The sequence below is a fragment of the Sinocyclocheilus anshuiensis genome, unplaced genomic scaffold (genome assembly GCF_001515605.1).
Source record: "Sinocyclocheilus anshuiensis isolate Anshui unplaced genomic scaffold, SAMN03320099.WGS_v1.1 scaffold1054, whole genome shotgun sequence".
Lineage (NCBI taxonomy): Eukaryota > Metazoa > Chordata > Actinopteri > Cypriniformes > Cyprinidae > Sinocyclocheilus > Sinocyclocheilus anshuiensis.
In genome coordinates, this window is record NW_015536544.1 from 87,171 (window position 1) to 107,140 (window position 19,970).

The window sequence follows — 19,970 nt, forward strand, 5'->3', positions numbered from 1 at the left end:
ATCTATCTATCTATCTATCTATCTATCTATCTATCTATCTATCTATCTGTCTGTCTGTCTGTCTATCTGTTCATTCAGTCATGCTCCTTCATTGCTCATTAATGTTTAGTAAAATATTTATAATAATAAAATAATAATAAAATATTTTTGTCCTCCAAACTTAAGTCTTGTAGTACAATCAAAAAATAAATAAATTAAATTAAATTAAATAAATAAATAAAAACAGTCAATATCCTAGAGAGTATCCATGTAGACCCCATTGACAAAGGTTGTCAAAGTGTCAAAGGTTAGGAAAGGTTAGTTCAGATTAGTAGTTAGTAGTAACAGTAATACTAATTTATTATGATAATTTAAATTAATATAAAACTTAGTATATTTTTATATTTAATTATTATTATTTGTATTATTATTATTATTAATTAATAATTTATATTTAATTTCAAATTAAATTTAAAATTTATTATTATTATTAGTAGTAGTAGTGGTGGTAGTATTTAAAATCTGTATTTAAAAAAAACTTACCTTGATTTCTTTTCTTTTTTTAAATATGATGAAGATGTGATTAAGAAAATAATGTTGTTACACCACATGACATTTTTAGTTATTACATTTAATCTTTTGCTGAAAGTGATATAAAACCATTTGAAACCAACATGAATTCAAAGCTTCTAAGAATGGCACGTGTGTTTTAAACTACATTTAAACTAGATTGTTAATTATCAAAAGATAAAGTATTGCAAGGACACATTTCCAGTCTGTGCAAGCTAAATACTATAGCGAAATGCTAACAGGTTGGACATGGCCTCAGGGCTTTGGAAATGCTTTTGGACTGTGGGAGGAAGACCCTATCCCAAGGGAGGGCAGAGGGGCTGAGGGTGGAGGCGCTGATGTTCACCTGCGGTGAGCTTCGCCAGCTCCAGAGAAAAGAGTGGGCAGTTCAAATGTCCAGTTCAAACCGCCTCAGGGCCGAGAGCTGCAGAAGACTGCTTATTCTTCCAGTGCATGCCAGGAAAAAAGCTATGCTTAGTGAGCTACGCATTATAATTAAGCTAAACAAATTTTCGTATAAATAAACGTATTTTCGATTCAGGGCCCAAAATGAACAGAAAAATCACAATCGACCAATGCTAGGACAATCACAAACCACCAAATAGGGCCTGTGACGATTAAATAAAGATCATTGGCAGTATGACTAGTAACTTTTTAAGGTTTAAGATTGATTTTGGTTTTCGAGAGTGCGATGGGATGTTGGATGGAGTTAATTAGTCCATGTCTGAGTAATGTCAGTGTGTTTAAACTGTTCTGTAGGTCATTTAAACTGGTGGTCCACCATGTGCACCAGCTGTAAGAAGCTACTACCGTTAGCGACAACAGGAGACGGCAACTGTCTTCTGCATGCAGCTTCTTTAGGTGAGACTTTAAGTATTCACTTTCATGTATTACACGGACACCTGCAACATCTGGACAAAAGAGAAGCATTCATTTTCAGATTTCATGTGATGTTCCTTTCAATAGAAACACTTCACTGTTGTATGTTTCTCTCTTATATGGTGTCGTGTGTCTGGCTATTCGTGTTTTCCAGGAATGTGGGGCTTCCATGACCGGGATCTGGTGCTGCGGAAGAGTCTGTATGCCATGATGAAGAGCGGAGCAGAGAGAGAAGCTCTGAAGAGGAGGTGGAGGTGGCAACAGACTCAGCAGAACAAAGAGGTTGGCAGCTAACACGTAAATCATACTCAGTTAGCCAAATGCACCACCTTTCAATGTATACTCCATTTGATAGCATGCAAGGACATGTTTCAACCCATGTGCACTAAAAAGTTCAATCTTGGTCCTTTAATCTTGTTCTAGTGTTTGAGCTATTTCTCTCCAGACGTTATGGGCGATAAAAGTATATTTGTACTCTTTTAAACTGGAGTTGCGTGTATCTCTAAACCCACTCACGCAAGTACACAACATGGGCGTCTATTGTTGTTGCGGCTCAAGTAGTTTGTTGTCATTTCGTCTCATTCGTTTAATTTTTTATTGTGAAACAACAGGCCAGTGTCGCCACCTTGTGGACAAACTATGGTAATGGTGCAAAAAAATTCAAGTTGCATGTGCGAGAAAAATCTGGCTTCCGCATGTACAGTACGCATATACTCTGCTGATGATTACATTTATGTCACACACTCTATGTATAACCTAACATACACGATAAAAATCATGATAAACTATCAAAGGAAATCAGTTAGCATTAAGGTTCACTATCACTGTTATAATTTTCACGGTTTCTTCTGTTCTAAATCACTTATGTTTCTGTTAAGAAGATCGAAAGGTGTAAGAGTAGAAACGTAATCAACTTCCTTGACCTAATTATTTTGCCATTTTGTAACTACCCTACTAAGTTTTAGCATCTGTTTTAGCATGTTAGCGTCTGTTACACAATTACTCAAACATACCAAAAATACTGTTTTGATATTTAAACTTCAAAACATATACTTACTACTAAGTGTTTGTAAATATTTTTTTTTTACGCATAGATAAACTACCGATTTCTTCACTATACTAAACAGCAGCAATGCATGTCATGCTAATACTGTATTTATGGTAGTTTTGGTTCATGTTTATGCATGTTTCTTTTTAGTCCTCGATTTGTTTCCATAGCTGCCTACTTAAACGCAATTAAGGTAACAAATCAAGGACTAAAAAGGTTTGACCTACTTTTTATTTTTATTTTATTTTATTATTATTTAGCAGTTTTGTAACTTTTAGCTACCACGTTAGCATCTTTTACACAAGTTCTAAAACATACTGTTTTGATTTACTTATATATTAAAACTGTCCTTATAAACTACGTAGAACTGTTATGCTAATGTGGTGTTCGCTGTAGTTTTGTTTCATGTTTACATAGGCATGTTTCTTTTTAGTCCTCGATTTGTTTCTTTAGGTGCCTACTTAGATATTAAAAGCACAATATGCACTTCCTTCAAGTAGTTTGGTAAGAATCCGTCTGCCAAGTGTTGTAAAGCATAAACATTAGCCTGCAGTTCATTATGGCTCTCCCCATAAACACCTCTGCAGATTAGCTTGTGCGTTTCCTCCACAGCTTTTAGCGTAAGAGCTTATTGCTGTAACAGCATACCGGAGGACAGGAAATCAGCATTGTGATCGATAGCAAATCCTTGAATTCTTTATTAGCTGCACTGTTTTCATTGTCCTGAAGGCCCGGAGCTCTTGAATCAGCTTCTGCTGAACGAGTATCAGTGATTAAAGTCTTTTGGAACGAGTGGGTGTGGATGGAGTGGAAATGTTTGTGTGAGAGGTGGAGGAGAGTGAACGAGTGGGTGTGTTTCCTATAGAACTTGTGCATATTGAGATAAAACAGGCTATAAAACTGAAAAAAGTGCATGTGCACTGTTGTGCATGTGCACATTGTTATTGTTAATTTTTATTATTTCTTGAGTTTAATGGGTTTTCAATAAATAAGAAGTATTAGGCTAATTTATAATATGAGCTCTGGCGGTTTTAGACGGGTGTGATGGATATAAAATAGGACATCTCTGGTGTAATATCAAGTGAAAATGTTGCAAGTAATGTTGTGGGAAACGCTGTAAATCAGCGATATTTTCTCTCTCTCTGTAGTCGGGGCTGGTGTACACCGAGCAGGAATGGGAGAGAGAGTGGAACGAATTGCTGAAGCTGGCCTCCAGTGAGCCGCGCACACACTTTAGCAAGAACGGCAACTCCAGCGGAGGGTAATGCTCACCCACACACCCTCACATACAACCAGTTACATCTTGTTATGTCATATTTGGTTGTCTTTCCATTCCCACCTACTGTATAGATGTTTAACTACAAACACTTCCTCCTATGCAAATTGTGTAACCATTTACAACAATAGGTTTACATCGAATGCTACAGAATTAAAAAAAAAAACCTTCATATCAGCTTCCTACGCACGTTTACCAATCATAACAGTAACACACACATACACACGTTACTATATACGTATGTACATTTTGCAAGGCATTAATCAGTATGTCACAGGTGATGTGTAATAATTTCCACTTCAAAGTTTGAAAAAAAATAAATGGAATCAAATTGATGGCAAACTATGGGATGTCCTAGTATATGTCCAGCTAGCTACAGTTCCCACAGACCCACTCACACTGCACTCAGACTGCCATTAGAGGCCACTAGAGATTAACTCCATCCAGTATCCTCACTTAACACATGACCTTTAGATGGAAACTATGCCATTAGACACAACACAAAGAATCCATCAAGAACCTTCTTTTGAAATACGGGGAACTGGTATAATGCATGGAGAAGAATGCAATGAAGTTGAGCTTATTTGTAGTTGAAAAATCGCTTGATGTTCATTTAAATGCGTGACACTGCCACCTAGTGGCAGTAGTTGGAGTGTTACTTTATATTTGGCTTCATGCCATACTGCGACTCTGCTGTATGTATACTGTGCACAGTATGTACAATTTTTGAATGCTATATCCGAATGACTGGGTGGCCAAATTGTGCATTATGAAGCAACTGTGTGGTACGCTGTATCCCACAATGCAATGTGCTTGACATGACCTCCCATTTCCAGTGGGAGAAATAAACGAAAAGTAGTATGCTGATGTTTTATTATTTTTTTTTTAATTGGCTGCAATAAAAACATTTTACACTAATAGGATTTTTTTTGTGTGAATTTATTTTAAATATTAATTGTTTAAAATTCTAAATTATTAAAGAGATAGTATATAGTGGGTACGGAAAGTATTCAGACCCCCTTAAATTTTTCACTCTTTGTTATATTGCAGCCATTTGCTAAAATCATTTAAGTTAATTTTTTTTCCTCATTAATGTACACACAGCACCCCATATTGACAGAAAAACACAGAATTGTTGACATTTTTGCAGATTTATTAAAAAAGAAAAACTGAAATTTAAGGGGGTCTGAATACTTTCCGTACCCACTGTACCTACAAAAAAATCATAATTCTATTATCATTTACTCAATCTCATGTCTTTCCAAACCTGTGTGACTTTCTTCTACAGAACATACACACACAAAAAGATATTTCGAAAAATATATTTGGCCATACAATGAAAATCATGAAAATAATGGCCAACACAGTGTTAGTTTAATATTATTTATATACTATTATAGTTTTTATTAAAAACATTTTTATATTTATATTTTAGTTTTCATTTTTGTTTAATTCATGTTTAATTTTTTATATTTTTTTATATGCTGTAGTGATTTTTTATTAGTTTTTGTTTTGTATTTATTTTTATTTGAGCTTTAGTTTTGTTTCATTTACTAATTTTAGTACTTCAAAGTTATTCCTATTCCATTTTTTTATTTTTTTATTTTAGCTTTACTTCAGTTAACAAAAATATTTTGTTTTAGTTAATGATAGCAGTTTTTGGACCTCAACATTCTTCAAAATTTGTGTTCTGCAGAAGAAAGAAACTCGTACAGGTTTGGAACAATTTGAGAGCGAGGAAAGTTTCGGGTGAACTATTCATTTCTTTTCCAAGATGATAACAACAAAGTAGTATTATTATATTTTGTTACAAATTATGTTTGAAGCATTTATCGTTGTTATTATATGCTGTTTTTATATTTAAAGTAGTATCCAGTATATACTGTGTAATGTAGTGTAGAAGCAGTATGCTTGTATTATTCCTTTCTGAATAGCCATAGTTCTGTAAGATTTGTAGTGGATTTAGAAAATACGATTCCCATTTTTTTTAAATTTGGCCTGTAAATCCATAACCATGGAACTAGAAAAACTCACCTTAAATATGAAATGTGTATTTTTTCATTGTTAAAATACTTTTTCCTTTCTCAGTTTCACATGCAGAGACAAATATAAGTAAATCACTTGTAGGCTGATTCCTCTCAAAAGTGTAACTCTGGGTCTCTGTGCTGTTTCCAAAACATTTCTTTGTTGTTTGAGTATTCCGACCAGCCCAGCATGGCAACACTGGCTCAGCCAATAGCATGCATTTGGAGTGTTTGTTTGACCAATGGCAGACAGGAGGAGTGTTCGGGTAACCTGTTTGAAAACAGTCCATATTTTTGCAGTTCCATTTGGTTACGCTAGTGCTGCAGAAGTTATTTCACCTTTAACTGAGCGTGTGTCAACCAGAACAGTTGATCTCAGGTCACAGATCAGCGTAGTGGAAACTCTGCGCAGGCAGAGAGCAGTTTGGTTTGGTTTGGTTTCTCCTCTCAGTAGTGTCAACTGAAGCGCTGCGGTCGAAAGAGTTTCGACCAAATCTTGCTTCAGGAGGAATCTTACCCTTTACCTTTAATCTGCCTTCTGAAGTCACACTGACTGGAAGTGAAAGCATCAACCGCCAGGTCTCAGGTCATGCCTCAGAGTCTTCTGGAAAATATAGCTTCCTGTTTTTCTCAGAGCGATCACGGTTCTGTCTGCTCTCACAGTAGTGAGATATATATGAACTGGTTCCTTTTTTGACTTGTGTAAAAGAGCCAAAAGATTGAACTGTCAGTTTATTCAGGTAATAAGTGTAATATACAATGTTTAGTAAGTCTGAGGCAGTATTTTAAAAGTCTAGTACAGTTTCAAAAGACAGTGTAACTTAAGGGATGCATTAATAAGCTTTGGAAAGCACAATGGAAAAAGGAAGGTTTTTATTATGTTGGACTCTCACAATATGACAAACATGTTTAGACCAGAAGCTTTCTTTTTAACTTCTGTATCAATACTGTAGGTGATATATTTAAATTTGATACTTTTAAAATGCTTTCGTAACATAATTAGGTGCAAGATGTTATATTGTTATTAGGGGTGTGACGAGATCTCGCGAGATCCCAATGTGTCTCGCGAGATCTGACTGGTCTCGCGAGAACGTGACCATATCCTCTCGCAGACCTTTCAGATATGTTTGCATTACACTGGCTCGTTCACAAGTGGTGGTATGTGAGATATTTTATGTTCACATCAGGCAAGTGGCCGCATGATAAGCGGGAAAATTACGCAGTGTAGTCTTTATCCAGTCATAAAAACAGAATTCACAGTTTAACGTGGAATGTCACGGAATTTGTCAAATTTTGAATGAATGAATCAAAAGTAGGTCATTACACTTAAATCAAATCACAATATGGACTAGTATCTGTAAACATTAAGCCGCAAAAGTCGATTTAAATATGAATCCTGCATGTTCTGCCTGTCTCTGTTAATGAATGGCGCAGACGCGCGGTTTCATTTACTACACACATTATGAAGCGCGGCTGACACTCGCGGTGATTTCAGCGTCTGCCGTCTCACTAAATGAGAACGTAAAAACATTAACAACATCTCCAGAACTGCTCTAATGCCGAGTTCACACTGCACGATTTTCAAAGTCGTCAGGTCACCGTGGTTTTCACACTGCACGACTATCTGAGGTAGCAGTCAGTCGCTGCTGTGTTCACATTGCACGATGGATTGGCGACTTTGCAATAGGAAGAATCGCCGACAACTCTGTCTGGTCCGCAAACTACGTTTCACAACAAAACACACACGAGAAGTGATAAGGAAATAACGCGAGAACCCGCGTGCGTCAGACCGGAGTTCTCGAGCCGATTTAGCCCCGATTTTCCCCTCCCGAGAATCGGACCAAAAATCTTGTTGAGCACATGGATCGATCCCGATGTTTGGCGCGGATTATCTGGTAATGCGAGGTGTTTACCGATCGAATCTTGGGGCAAATCGGGGCCGCCCCGATCATATCAAACATGTTTGATATTTAGGATTTAAATCGGGATGATGACGGCTATATGATTACGTCAGTACTTTCTCAATAGCCAATGTGCCGCCGCAAAACAGCTGCTGTATGGCTCCGTTGGATAGTGGAGACGGAGGAAACTGCTGCTTGACATTTTGTAGTAACACAACTGTCTGTATAATGTGTCGAAAACGTATCACAACTGTAAGCAGAAAGAGAAGCGCTGGGGTGAAATCGCCTCAGTTTTGAACGTAGGGGTGAGTGCAGAAAGCTGCTAGCACGCTAGCTAACATATGTAAACATCACTGAAATATCAATGACAATCTGCTGCGTGAGATCACGTGAGGCGCTCCCTCTGGCATGATAATCTTAATATCTTGTAGTGTGTGACGCGCCACGATTTTCGAATCTTCAATCTTTTCAAATCTAAAGATTTGAGGGAAGATAATCTGCAAAGATTCTCCTTATGTGTGTGCTGCAACCAGATTTCATAATCGGTTAGGATTTTAAAACACATGTAGTGTGAGCCCGGCTTAAGAGTCACTTCATGAGCATTTTAGCGTTTGATTTGAGTAAAACTAGCGTCATATCTCATACACAGAACTGTAAAGGTATTCACGGCAACCCGTCAAAATAAAAAACCGGTTTGATTGGAAGACATTGTGCCTTTAACTATTTTTCAGTAGAATGTACATAACCTACTACTACTACTACTACTACTATTAAAATGAAACAAAGATCATTTTTTAAGGAATAATCACACAAAACATTTCTTCCATGTTTTAATTTTAATAGTAAATCCCCTTTGTTTGCCAAAAAATCTTGTTTGCTTAATTTTCAATAATTAAAAGATAAATTATCAATTAAATTAATGTTTTATGCCTTCATATGATAACCAGAAAAATTTAAATACACAACACAGAATTTCTGAGGGAAAAAAAATCATAAGGCTACTTTAAGAAAAAAATGAATAAATTAATAATAATAAAAATAATAAAATATAATTCAAATAATTAGACATGCTAAAACACAGAATTTGGTAACAATAAAAAATATAAATAATATGGTGAGAAAAAAATAAAACATTTCATAGGGTGAAAATGCATAAGTTTCATGATTTTAATTAATTAGACATGCTTTTTAATTAATAAAATTAAATTTAACTATTAAAAAGGAGTCGAGAAAAATTTAAACGAAAAAAAAAAAAACGGAATCCAGAAAAATTAAAACGTAAAAAACGGAATTTGGAAAAAAATAAAACGGAATTTAGAAAAAAATAAAACGGATTTCATAGGGCCCTAACTATCCCTCAGCCTTGCCGTGCCCCCCAGTTTCTTTTAAATGGATACATTAATCGTGTTTATTATATATATTTTTTTATTAAAGTGGAAATCAGTTTACTAAATAATGTAAACTTGACTTCACTTCCACTTTAAAGGGATATTGATGTTGTTTATTATTTATTTTTATTTATAATATTTATCATTTTTGTGCAATTACTTGCCTGTCAGTTGAGTTTTGTGGCAAAACATTTTGCAGTGTTTACATGTTGTTTATTACTGCATAAAATTAATTAAAATAGATGTTTAATTTCATAAAGTACAAGATGATTTCAAAATGCACCTACTTTTTTGCATTTTGTGTTTTTCAGTTGAATAAAAGACTATTTTTCCCCATATATTTCATAATTGAGGATTTCTTTAAAAAAGTCTAAAAGTCTCGTCTCGTTCTCGTGAACCCAGTCTCGTGTCTCATCTCGTCTCGTCTCGTGAGATAAGTGTCTGTCACACCCCTAATTGTTATATTACTATATATGAGGTATGAGATGTTATATTGTCATGTTACTATATTACTGTATATTATATATATATATATATATATATATATATATATATGTGTGTGTGTGTGTGTGTGTGTGTGACTTTGTTGGTTGTTTTCTGAAAGCAACATAGATGTTTCACCACCCACAGTATGAGTGTGTGTGGTTTGGAGGTTAGTACTGATAAAGTGCTCGAAAATAATAAATGTATGTAATAAATACAGCTCCATTTCTATAATTCTGTTTTGCAAAAACATGCCATTTTTCACATGCTATACATGTTTTGCATAGTATTTTTAAAAAGAAGGCATGTGCAGTACACATGTGGTAGTCCATTCTGAACGCAGCCATAGTTCCTTATAATGGATTTAGAAAATATGATAATCCAAAATGTATCTTTCAAATTCTTATGTTTGTAGTCCATTCTGAATGCAGGCGTAGTTCATTATAATGGATTTCGAAAATATGATTATCCAAAATTTCGCCTTCAAAATCTAATGTAGTTTTATGTAGTCTGCCAGGTGAAATCTAAAGCTTACTTGAATTCATTGTGGATCATTAGACGTAACATTATGGTGAATTGGAAGCTGCTGTACCTTGGTTTAATTTTCTTACTTGCACCAATAAACAAAGAATCATATTGTTTGTCAAATATGTCATTGTATGTGTATGTGTATGGCAAGCCGTTTTAACATTTAATCTATAAACCGTACTAGTATCTATTAAGTTCAGGATATCTCTGGTCTAAAAAGTTACTAGTAACTAAAAAATAAGTACTAGTTCTATTTTTTCTTAACAAGAAGAGTATAATTAAATACTAGTCACTATTGGAATAAGTACTAGTACTTATTCCAATAGTGACTAGTATTTAATTATACTCTTCTTGTTAAGAAAAAATAGAACTAGTACTTATTTTTTAGTTACTAGTAACTTTTTAGACCAGAGATATCCTGAACTTAATAGATACTAGTAGTTATTCATTAGGTACTAGTACTTATTCCAATAGTGACTAGTATTTAATTATACTCTTCTTGTTAAGAAAAAATAGAACTAGTACTTATTTTTTAGTTACTAGTAACTTTTTAGACCAGAGATATCCTGAACTTAATAGATACTAGTAGTTATTCATTAGGTACTAGTACTTATTCCAATAGTGACTAGTATTTAATTATACTCTTCTTGTTAAGAAAAAATAGAACTAGTACTTATTTTTTAGTTACTAGTAACTTTTTAGACCAGAGATATCCTGAACTTAATAGATACTAGTAGTTATTCATTAGGTACTAGTACTTATTCCAATAGTGACTAGTATTTAATTATACTCTTCTTGTTAAGAAAAAATAGAACTAGTACTTATTTTTTAGTTACTAGTAACTTTTTAGACCAGAGATATCCTGAACTTAATAGATACTAGTAGTTATTCATTAGGTACTAGTACTTATTCCAATAGTGACTAGTATTTAATTATACTCTTCTTGTTAAGAAAAAATAGAACTAGTACTTATTTTTTAGTTACTAGTAACTTTTTAGACCAGAGATATCCTGAACTTAATAGATACTAGTAGTTATTCATTAGGTACTAGTACTTATTCCAATAGTGACTAGTATTTAATTATACTCTTCTTGTTAAGAAAAAATAGAACTAGTACTTATTTTTTAGTTACTAGTAACTTTTTAGACCAGAGATATCCTGAACTTAATAGATACTAGTAGTTATTCATTAGGTACTAGTACTTATTCCAATAGTGACTAGTATTTAATTATACTCTTCTTGTTAAGAAAAAATAGAACTAGTACTTATTTTTTAGTTACTAGTAACTTTTTAGACCAGAGATATCCTGAACTTAATAGATACTAGTAGTTATTCATTAGGTACTAGTACTTATTCCAATAGTGACTAGTATTTAATTATACTCTTCTTGTTAAGAAAAAATAGAACTAGTACTTATTTTTTAGTTACTAGTAACTTTTTAGACCAGAGATATCCTGAACTTAATAGATACTAGTAGTTATTCATTAGGTACTAGTACTTATTCCAATAGTGACTAGTATTTAATTATACTCTTCTTGTTAAGAAAAAATAGAACTAGTACTTATTTTTTAGTTACTAGTAACTTTTTAGACCAGAGATATCCTGAACTTAATAGATACTAGTAGTTATTCATTAGGTACTAGTACTTATTCCAATAGTGACTAGTATTTAATTATACTCTTCTTGTTAAGAAAAAATAGAACTAGTACTTATTTTTTAGTTACTAGTAACTTTTTAGACCAGAGATATCCTGAACTTAATAGATACTAGTAGTTATTCATTAGGTACTAGTACTTATTCCAATAGTGACTAGTATTTAATTATACTCTTCTTGTTAAGAAAAAATAGAACTAGTACTTATTTTTTAGTTACTAGTAACTTTTTAGACCAGAGATATCCTGAACTTAATAGATACTAGTAGTTATTCATTAGGTACTAGTACTTATTCCAATAGTGACTAGTATTTAATTATACTCTTCTTGTTAAGAAAAAATAGAACTAGTACTTATTTTTTAGTTACTAGTAACTTTTTAGACCAGAGATATCCTGAACTTAATAGATACTAGTAGTTATTCATTAGGTACTAGTACTTATTCCAATAGTGACTAGTATTTAATTATACTCTTCTTGTTAAGAAAAAATAGAACTAGTACTTATTTTTTAGTTACTAGTAACTTTTTAGACCAGAGATATCCTGAACTTAATAGATACTAGTAGTTATTCATTAGGTACTAGTACTTATTCCAATAGTGACTAGTATTTAATTATACTCTTCTTGTTAAGAAAAAATAGAACTAGTACTTATTTTTTAGTTACTAGTAACTTTTTAGACCAGAGATATCCTGAACTTAATAGATACTAGTAGTTATTCATTAGGTACTAGTACTTATTCCAATAGTGACTAGTATTTAATTATACTCTTCTTGTTAAGAAAAAATAGAACTAGTACTTATTTTTTAGTTACTAGTAACTTTTTAGACCAGAGATATCCTGAACTTAATAGATACTAGTAGTTATTCATTAGGTACTAGTACTTATTCCAATAGTGACTAGTATTTAATTATACTCTTCTTGTTAAGAAAAAATAGAACTAGTACTTATTTTTTAGTTACTAGTAACTTTTTAGACCAGAGATATCCTGAACTTAATAGATACTAGTAGTTATTCATTAGGTACTAGTACTTATTCCAATAGTGACTAGTATTTAATTATACTCTTCTTGTTAAGAAAAAATAGAACTAGTACTTATTTTTTAGTTACTAGTAACTTTTTAGACCAGAGATATCCTGAACTTAATAGATACTAGTACGGCTTATAGATTAAATGTTACAACGGCTTTCCATAGTATGTGTGTCTCCTATAGGGTGGATAACTCAGAAGACCCGGTTTATGAGAGCTTGGAAGAGTTCCATGTGTTTGTACTGGCCCATGTTCTGAGAAGACCTATCGTGGTGATCGCTGACACCATGCTCAGAGACTCTGGAGGGGAAGGTAAGACTCCCAATCCAACAACTCTGTTCAACCATTCGCTTTTCCAGCTAGAATATGTGTCGTTTTTTATTCATACCACTAGGGGGCTTCGTAGTGTTTTCTTTAAAGCCTATTTCAATGGAAAACAACTTTATTTCTTAGTTGAAAACCAATTAAAGCTGTTATCAGGAGTTATTAAACACCTGATAACTCAACTTTGTGTGACTGTAATTACATGCTTGAATGCTTTTAAAGGATTAGTATAAAATTCTGTCATTTACTCACCCTAATGTCATTCCAAACCATGACTTTATGAAGGTAGAATGACGTCAAAAAGATTTGCATACGCAGGGTAATATTTGTGGACTTTCTTACAAACTTCAAAAATGACACAAAGCAGAGCATTTGAGTTGAGCACTAAATTGCCAGTCGTCTGAATCCATATGAAAGTTTTATGTTTGAAATTTAAGTCATTGTCTTCTGCCCTAGCTCCCCTAGTATTGCTCATGAGAGAAGTAGTTTCATGAACAAACTAATCTTTTGAGTCAAATTGTTTTCAGTGAAACAATTAAAGACTCTAAATGATTCATTCACAAATTCGGACTGATGCATTTAACTCGTTGATCCACTGATCCAAATCTACTGGAGGGGAAGATTAGCCTTTTTTGATAAGATTATCTGAATTTTTAGATGAACTATTCCTTTCAGATTCAGTTCCACCAATGTCAATGAAACATTTCAGTATTAATTTAGACTTTAAAATAGATTAAGTGAAGTGTCATACAGACAAATTAACCATTTTTTGTACTTACCTTGCAGCTTTTGCACCCATTCCCTTTGGAGGGCTGTACCTGCCGTTGGAGGTGTCTCCCAACCGCTGTCACTGTTCCCCGCTGGTGCTGGCCTACGACCAGGCCCACTTCTCCGCCCTGGTGTCCATGGAGCAGAGAGACCAGCAGAGAGAGCAAGGTAGGCAATCACAGCAGACTGAATCAAACAATGACATAATGAGATGTTACAGCCGGGGTTAAGTAACTACGTCTAATTTATATAAAATCCAATCTAGACTCTAATGGTTTTACAGTTAATTCCAGTCAGATGTTTTAGGGCAGGAATGCTAAGCAGATGAAATAGTTTTACAGTCAAAAAATCTTTTGTAGATATTGTTGAGAAGTAAATACAAGCCACTTAGTCAAGTCTGAGACAACAAAATGGAAAAATCTGGAGAAATTGCACAAAAAAAACTGATACAGATCAGTATTGATATTTACTTATTTTCACATATTTTCACATTTTGATTACCTTTGCCATCATCTAATACTCACGAATAATAACACTGTTAAATGTAAACTTTTTTTTTTTTACTTCTTTTTCAATCTAATGTTGAAATTCCCACGTAGTATTACTTCAGGTTCATTCATCACTCTTGAAATGCAAATTTGCATAATATGCACATTTTGTATACTGCATACTGTAGAATTAGTATGAAAAGCATATTGGTATGCAATTCTGAATGTAAGCTAAGTGTATAACCCTGAAGTGCAATTATTTTGTTTACTGGTTCATTAATTCCATTGAAATTAGCTAGAAATTTTTGCCAAGAACGGACTTGAATCCATCTCATGCTAAATTAATAATGCAGACCTGAATCTGATCTAATTACCTTTGATCAATTATTAAAAGCACATTTCGTAGACTCCAGTCGATCAGAGACTGAGACAGAGGAGAAAAAAAAAAAAAGAATTATACTGTTTAATATAGTGTTTCAGACTCTCCCAGGGAGTCTGGCTCCCAGTTAAGGACATTATTAGCTGTCTGTCTGAATTAGAGCCTCCATTCTAGACCATTATGGTCTATCTTGTGATCTGTACAGTATAGTGTAATGTGCACTTTAATGTGCTCCGCCCCCTCAGAATTCTGCAGTGGTGCCAGTTTGAGCATGAGGTAAAACAACACACAACATGCTGATGTTGTCTAGGGCTGAATGGGAATGCAGGCAGAGATCCATGCATTCTTATCTCTCTCTCTTTCTCTCTCTCTCCAACCCCCGTTTCACTGATACACTGAAGCTGTTAGTACAGTACAAGCTGTTCTCTTCACACACACACACACACACACTGCAATTGTCTCACACTCAGGGCATTTGCCAGGCACAAACACACACCAACTGCAAAGGATGGGCAAAACCTCGCCTGTGGCATGAGACCTTTAGACACCACCAAAAATCAAATTAATATTGCAGGGGACACCGGGGCTAGTTGTCCTATTTGAGTAATTCGATTTTTGACTTACGGTTATCGAAATATAGCCTATATTTCGATAACTGTAAGTCAAATCTAATTACTCAAATGTGTGTTTTCTCTAGCAGTGGTTTCAAATATCTAGTTCAAAAACACTTGAAATCAGAATAATGTTTGTGAATTTTATCCACTTTTTCCAGAAAGGTCTCATTTTTATTGGGGTAAGTTTTCACATATGTTTTATGTCTTATAATTTTATACCAAAAAGTAAATAGATTTTTTTTTTACTTTGTGATTTTATAATGTGTTTAATATTTGTTATACCATTCAAAATACAGACAAAAGTCATATAATAGTTTATTTTTTTGGCAGTTTCCATTATGACAACTTGCCCCATATATTGTGAAAACATGCCCTGTAATAACTGTGGAAAATTTTAAATTGCTTTTTTTTGTTGTTGTCAAAACAGAATTTCACTTTCAGAAATGAACCAACCCTGAGAAATATTCATTAGAAAAAAGGAAAAAGTTTGACAACTAGCCCCAGTCACATGTTAGTTTGACAATAAATAACTCTCTAAAGAACATAGTTGATGGGCCATATTTTGTGCTATAAAATGAATATAGACAGCATTGTCTGTAGTTTATGTAAATAACATGTCTGGGTGATAGAGAACCATTGGTTGAGTGTTTATCCCGCTAGATGGCGCGCTGTCCTTCTGTTAACCACAGGAACCTCCTCGCATACCCTCACGTACCCATTGACCCCAAAAGCATGTGGTCGGTTTGAAGCAGCGGGTTGTTGATAGATTAGAGGCCTTCACTGTCACATTTCTCCAGGATATGAATGACTGGCTATTATATTATATTATTATACAGTATAAAAGTGACATTACATTAAGTAACTTTTAAACTAAACACAATTGACTGACTAACCAAGTAGTTTCAAGCGACCTGAGCTACTTTGTCTGATACAATTTTGACAGGTTAGAAACTTTCCTTTAGAATGACCTAATGGCAAATTTATTTATAAAAGTTATTTGCAGTTTTGTATGGTGAAAATAAACACTCCTGTACACAAATGCACACAACTCACACAACAGGGCATCTCCCTCTGACTCATTTCCCCTGATTCTATTCTTACCCACTCTCTCTCTCTCTCTCTCTCTCTCGCTCTCTCTCTCTCTCTCTCTCTCTCTCTCTCTATCTCTCTCTCTCTCTCTCTCTCTTCATCCCTAAAGAACCACTTGGCCTCTGCCATTTAGGGCAGATTAGTCCAAACCAACCACTACATGTGGTTTAGGCCCTAATCTGCTCCTCCCAAACCCCTACCTCCTTTCTGCCACTTCCCGACAGAGAGTCTGTCTCTGTGTGGCTGTCTTGGTAGGTGATACCCCATCCCCCGGATCTTCCGCTCGGGTCTGCCAGGGAGTGCCCGTCTGCCCAGTGTGTGTTCAGGTGCCAGCGGTTTCCCGAGAACACTGAGACTCTTGTGTGTGTGTGTGTGTGTGTGAGAGAGAGAGAGAGAGAGAGAGAGAGAGTTGTGTCAAACGACCTGTGAAATGTTTCACTTGTGGCTTTCGATGTATGCTAGCTTTGAAGCAAACATCTATATATTAGTGTACTTAGAAAAGTTATTAAAATAATTTGTTTTTAGCATATATGCACATTGAAATTTTTATTCTTTCTCTTTGAGAAAAGCAGAGCACAAATATTGATGACTCATCCTGCACTTGTGGGCGGGTCTTTTTTTTTTTTTTTTGTCCAATCAAATCCTTTAGGATGAAAATGCCCCACACCTTCAAACCACATTCTTCTGACTATCAATAGTGAATAGCATCAGTAAAAGCTGTGACGTAATTAAAACTTCTTTAAAAGATAAATAAATAAATAAAAGGGACAAGCCTTTCAGTATGTCTAGCTCAAACTTCCTGTTTAAATAGGAAATGTGTCAATACGGGAGAAAATTCATGGTGTCTTTACATGAGTAGTCTACTTTGGGCTCTCATTGCTCTTGTCATTCTTAATAATGAATGGATCTTCTGACTCTTATTCACACATGCGTGCACACACATTTGTTATTATATCATGGCAGGGACTTTACATTGGCTTTATTAAGATAATTGCAGTTGCTATAACTCTACAGTACAGCTTACAGGAACATTTTTACCTTTTTTTGTAAATAAAAATGTTATTTAGTCCCTTTATTAAGCTGTTTTCATGAAATCATCAGTTGGTCACTATAAAGATAGCAAAACCTTTCCCTGTTCCTTAAGGTTAGCTAAAAGTATTTGTGAAGGAGAACAAAATGTGGTCAAATATCTTTCATCAACTTTTCTCTTTTTCCACTTGTAATCTTTCTTTAACCACAGAGTAATTGTAATATGTCACTGATTTTAAACTCTTTTGGTGATTTAAGGCCCTTTTGAAGTTTTCCTGCGCATTGCATACATACTGAATGGTTTCCCTGTGGCGTGCCATGCTAGTATTGCTTTAAATGCACCTTCATTTTTCTGTGGTTACAGTTTATATGACACCAGTCAACCAATAGGAAACGTGCGTTGCTATTTTAAGACACGCCTGTCCAACTTTACGAAGACCTCTATTTTCTTTGGCATTCAGCAGGCAGCTTTTAAATTTTCATCTTGAAAGAATGAAAAACCTTCTTGTGCCATGACCAACTCACGCCAAGCTTGGGTTAAAAACATCCAGATTCCTCACATCGTAATCAGCAGTAAGCATCAGGAGGCCTACGGATCTTTCCGTATACAGTTTGCATGTTTTATGTGGCTCTGGAAATATGTAGGCAATCACATTCCCACGCACGTTTCGAAGATCCACGATGAAGCTTTGTTTAGCTGCGTGATTATTGTTTACAGTGGCTGTAAAATACACAACTGCGAAAGATAACGCCTGAATTCACACCTCATCAAGCACAAGCACGGTTTGCGTGATTAAAGCAGACTAATTGTTTTCCTCAGTGGGCACAACTGCAGTGATTGATATCACCCACCAGAGGGGGGAGAGTCAAGAAAACCACAACGATCCCAGGAAATAATGCCTTGGGAGTCACTCTCAAAAGGATTATATCACACATGCATCACATGACAGATATTCCCACTCATTGCCTAACTTTCCTGAGGCGGTGCCATGTCCTGCAGCCAGACCCACTCGGCATACATCAACCTCCCCCTCATGCCAACGGAATAAACTCCGCATGTAATACTCTTGTATTGTAGCATGTCAGACTCCATGAGCAATGTTGTCTGTCAACAACTTCTGTTTGTATTATCACCGCAGCACTCAGCGAAATACCTTATTTACAGTCTCGTCTTCTCCTGATTACTCGTCCATTATCACTCGCTTGTTTATCCAGTCAAAGTATTTCGGTTAAAACAACAGACTGACATTGCAGGGGTACTAAATACCAACAAATACTCTAGGAATCGACACCCCTTGTACCTTGAGAAAGGGGCCACTACGTCACAGTTTTGAACGTATGCAGTTGAGGCAGGTCAGTCAAGGACAGGTCTGCATGACTGCCAGAAGGTATACAAAATACATTATGCTTCAGTCCCTCGGGGTAGAACTGGCAGTGATGGTGTTTGGACCTGGAACTGTCCCAAATGGTAACAACAGTGCGAGCTGAAGCATGTGAGTGTGTATGCCGGGCCAGAGAAGGGAGGACAGATGCATGTAGGAGTCGGGACACAACCCCACATAGCTCCAGCATTCACTGTCTGACCCCGCTCTGGTGGGAAATTGTATCTCTGTGTGTGATGGGGAACACAATGGGATACTTGTTGGTTAAGTTTATGTATGAGTGCATGCCCACGTGTACGATTTTGTGTGTTATTCTGAACAGTGTGTGCTCTGCTTTGGGAATTCCACCTACATTTCTTTCAGTTTGGACTTTGGATGCTCTTTCTTGTCCTGGTGTGACTCCCCTAGAATTTGACCCACAAAATGCTGGAAAAAAACTCATAGCCTCAAATGCGCCAGCAGTTTATGTTTCAATAACAGTGAAAAGAACGTCATGGCTGGGGTAAATGATTTTGGAAACTTAGATGTTTTCTTGTATCAACGTCTTTTGTTGGTCTTGGAACAACATTCCCATTAAAGAAACAGTGTATATGAGATTTGAGATTGCAAAGCAATGATATATTCTTTTGGTCATTGTTATATTGGCTTTATTTTCAAATTTTTTTCTTTTTTACTTGCCAAATTCCTATTGTAGAACTACACTACCCATAATCCTGAGGACAGACTATATGCCATATCAGACCCGGCGCCAGACACAAATTCACGGACGGGCATTTCATTTTTTCAGGGGGGGCACAAATGAGATCAACCTCATTGCAATGCATAATATCATTAATTATTTGCACATAAACACACACAAAACTCAAGTACATATGGAGGGAAGGGTTCTTGCAGACCAATCACAGCGCTTGCGGTCTGCGTAGAATTGACGCGCTGTTAGATTTTTGGAGAGATGCACGTCAGGCTACGGCGTATGGGTGTGCGTCTATGCGTAAACTACGGCGTAGGTCCGACGCAGAAGTATAAATCAGCCTTAATCCGCGCTGGAGCCGTGGCGGAGCACAACCCAAGATAATTCCGCAAACAGCTGCAATTGCAGGTTTTCAAACAGAGATGGCGACAAAGAGGCAAAACTTACAGAC

General features: G+C 35.4%; 1 protein-coding gene across 2 annotated transcripts in view; it reads left to right on the forward strand.

Moving 5' to 3' along the window:
* LOC107698115 (OTU domain-containing protein 7A-like) overlaps positions 1 to 19,970 on the forward strand; it is an 80,721-nt gene that overhangs the window by 52,371 nt on the left and 8,380 nt on the right. For both annotated transcript variants that reach the window (XM_016499039.1, XM_016499049.1), the window contains 5 exons: positions 1,309 to 1,410; positions 1,583 to 1,710; positions 3,625 to 3,737; positions 12,940 to 13,067; positions 13,866 to 14,015. In XM_016499039.1, the coding sequence (XP_016354525.1) occupies positions 1,309 to 1,410; positions 1,583 to 1,710; positions 3,625 to 3,737; positions 12,940 to 13,067; positions 13,866 to 14,015 (621 nt within the window). The remainder of the gene's footprint in view (positions 1 to 1,308; positions 1,411 to 1,582; positions 1,711 to 3,624; positions 3,738 to 12,939; positions 13,068 to 13,865; positions 14,016 to 19,970) is intronic.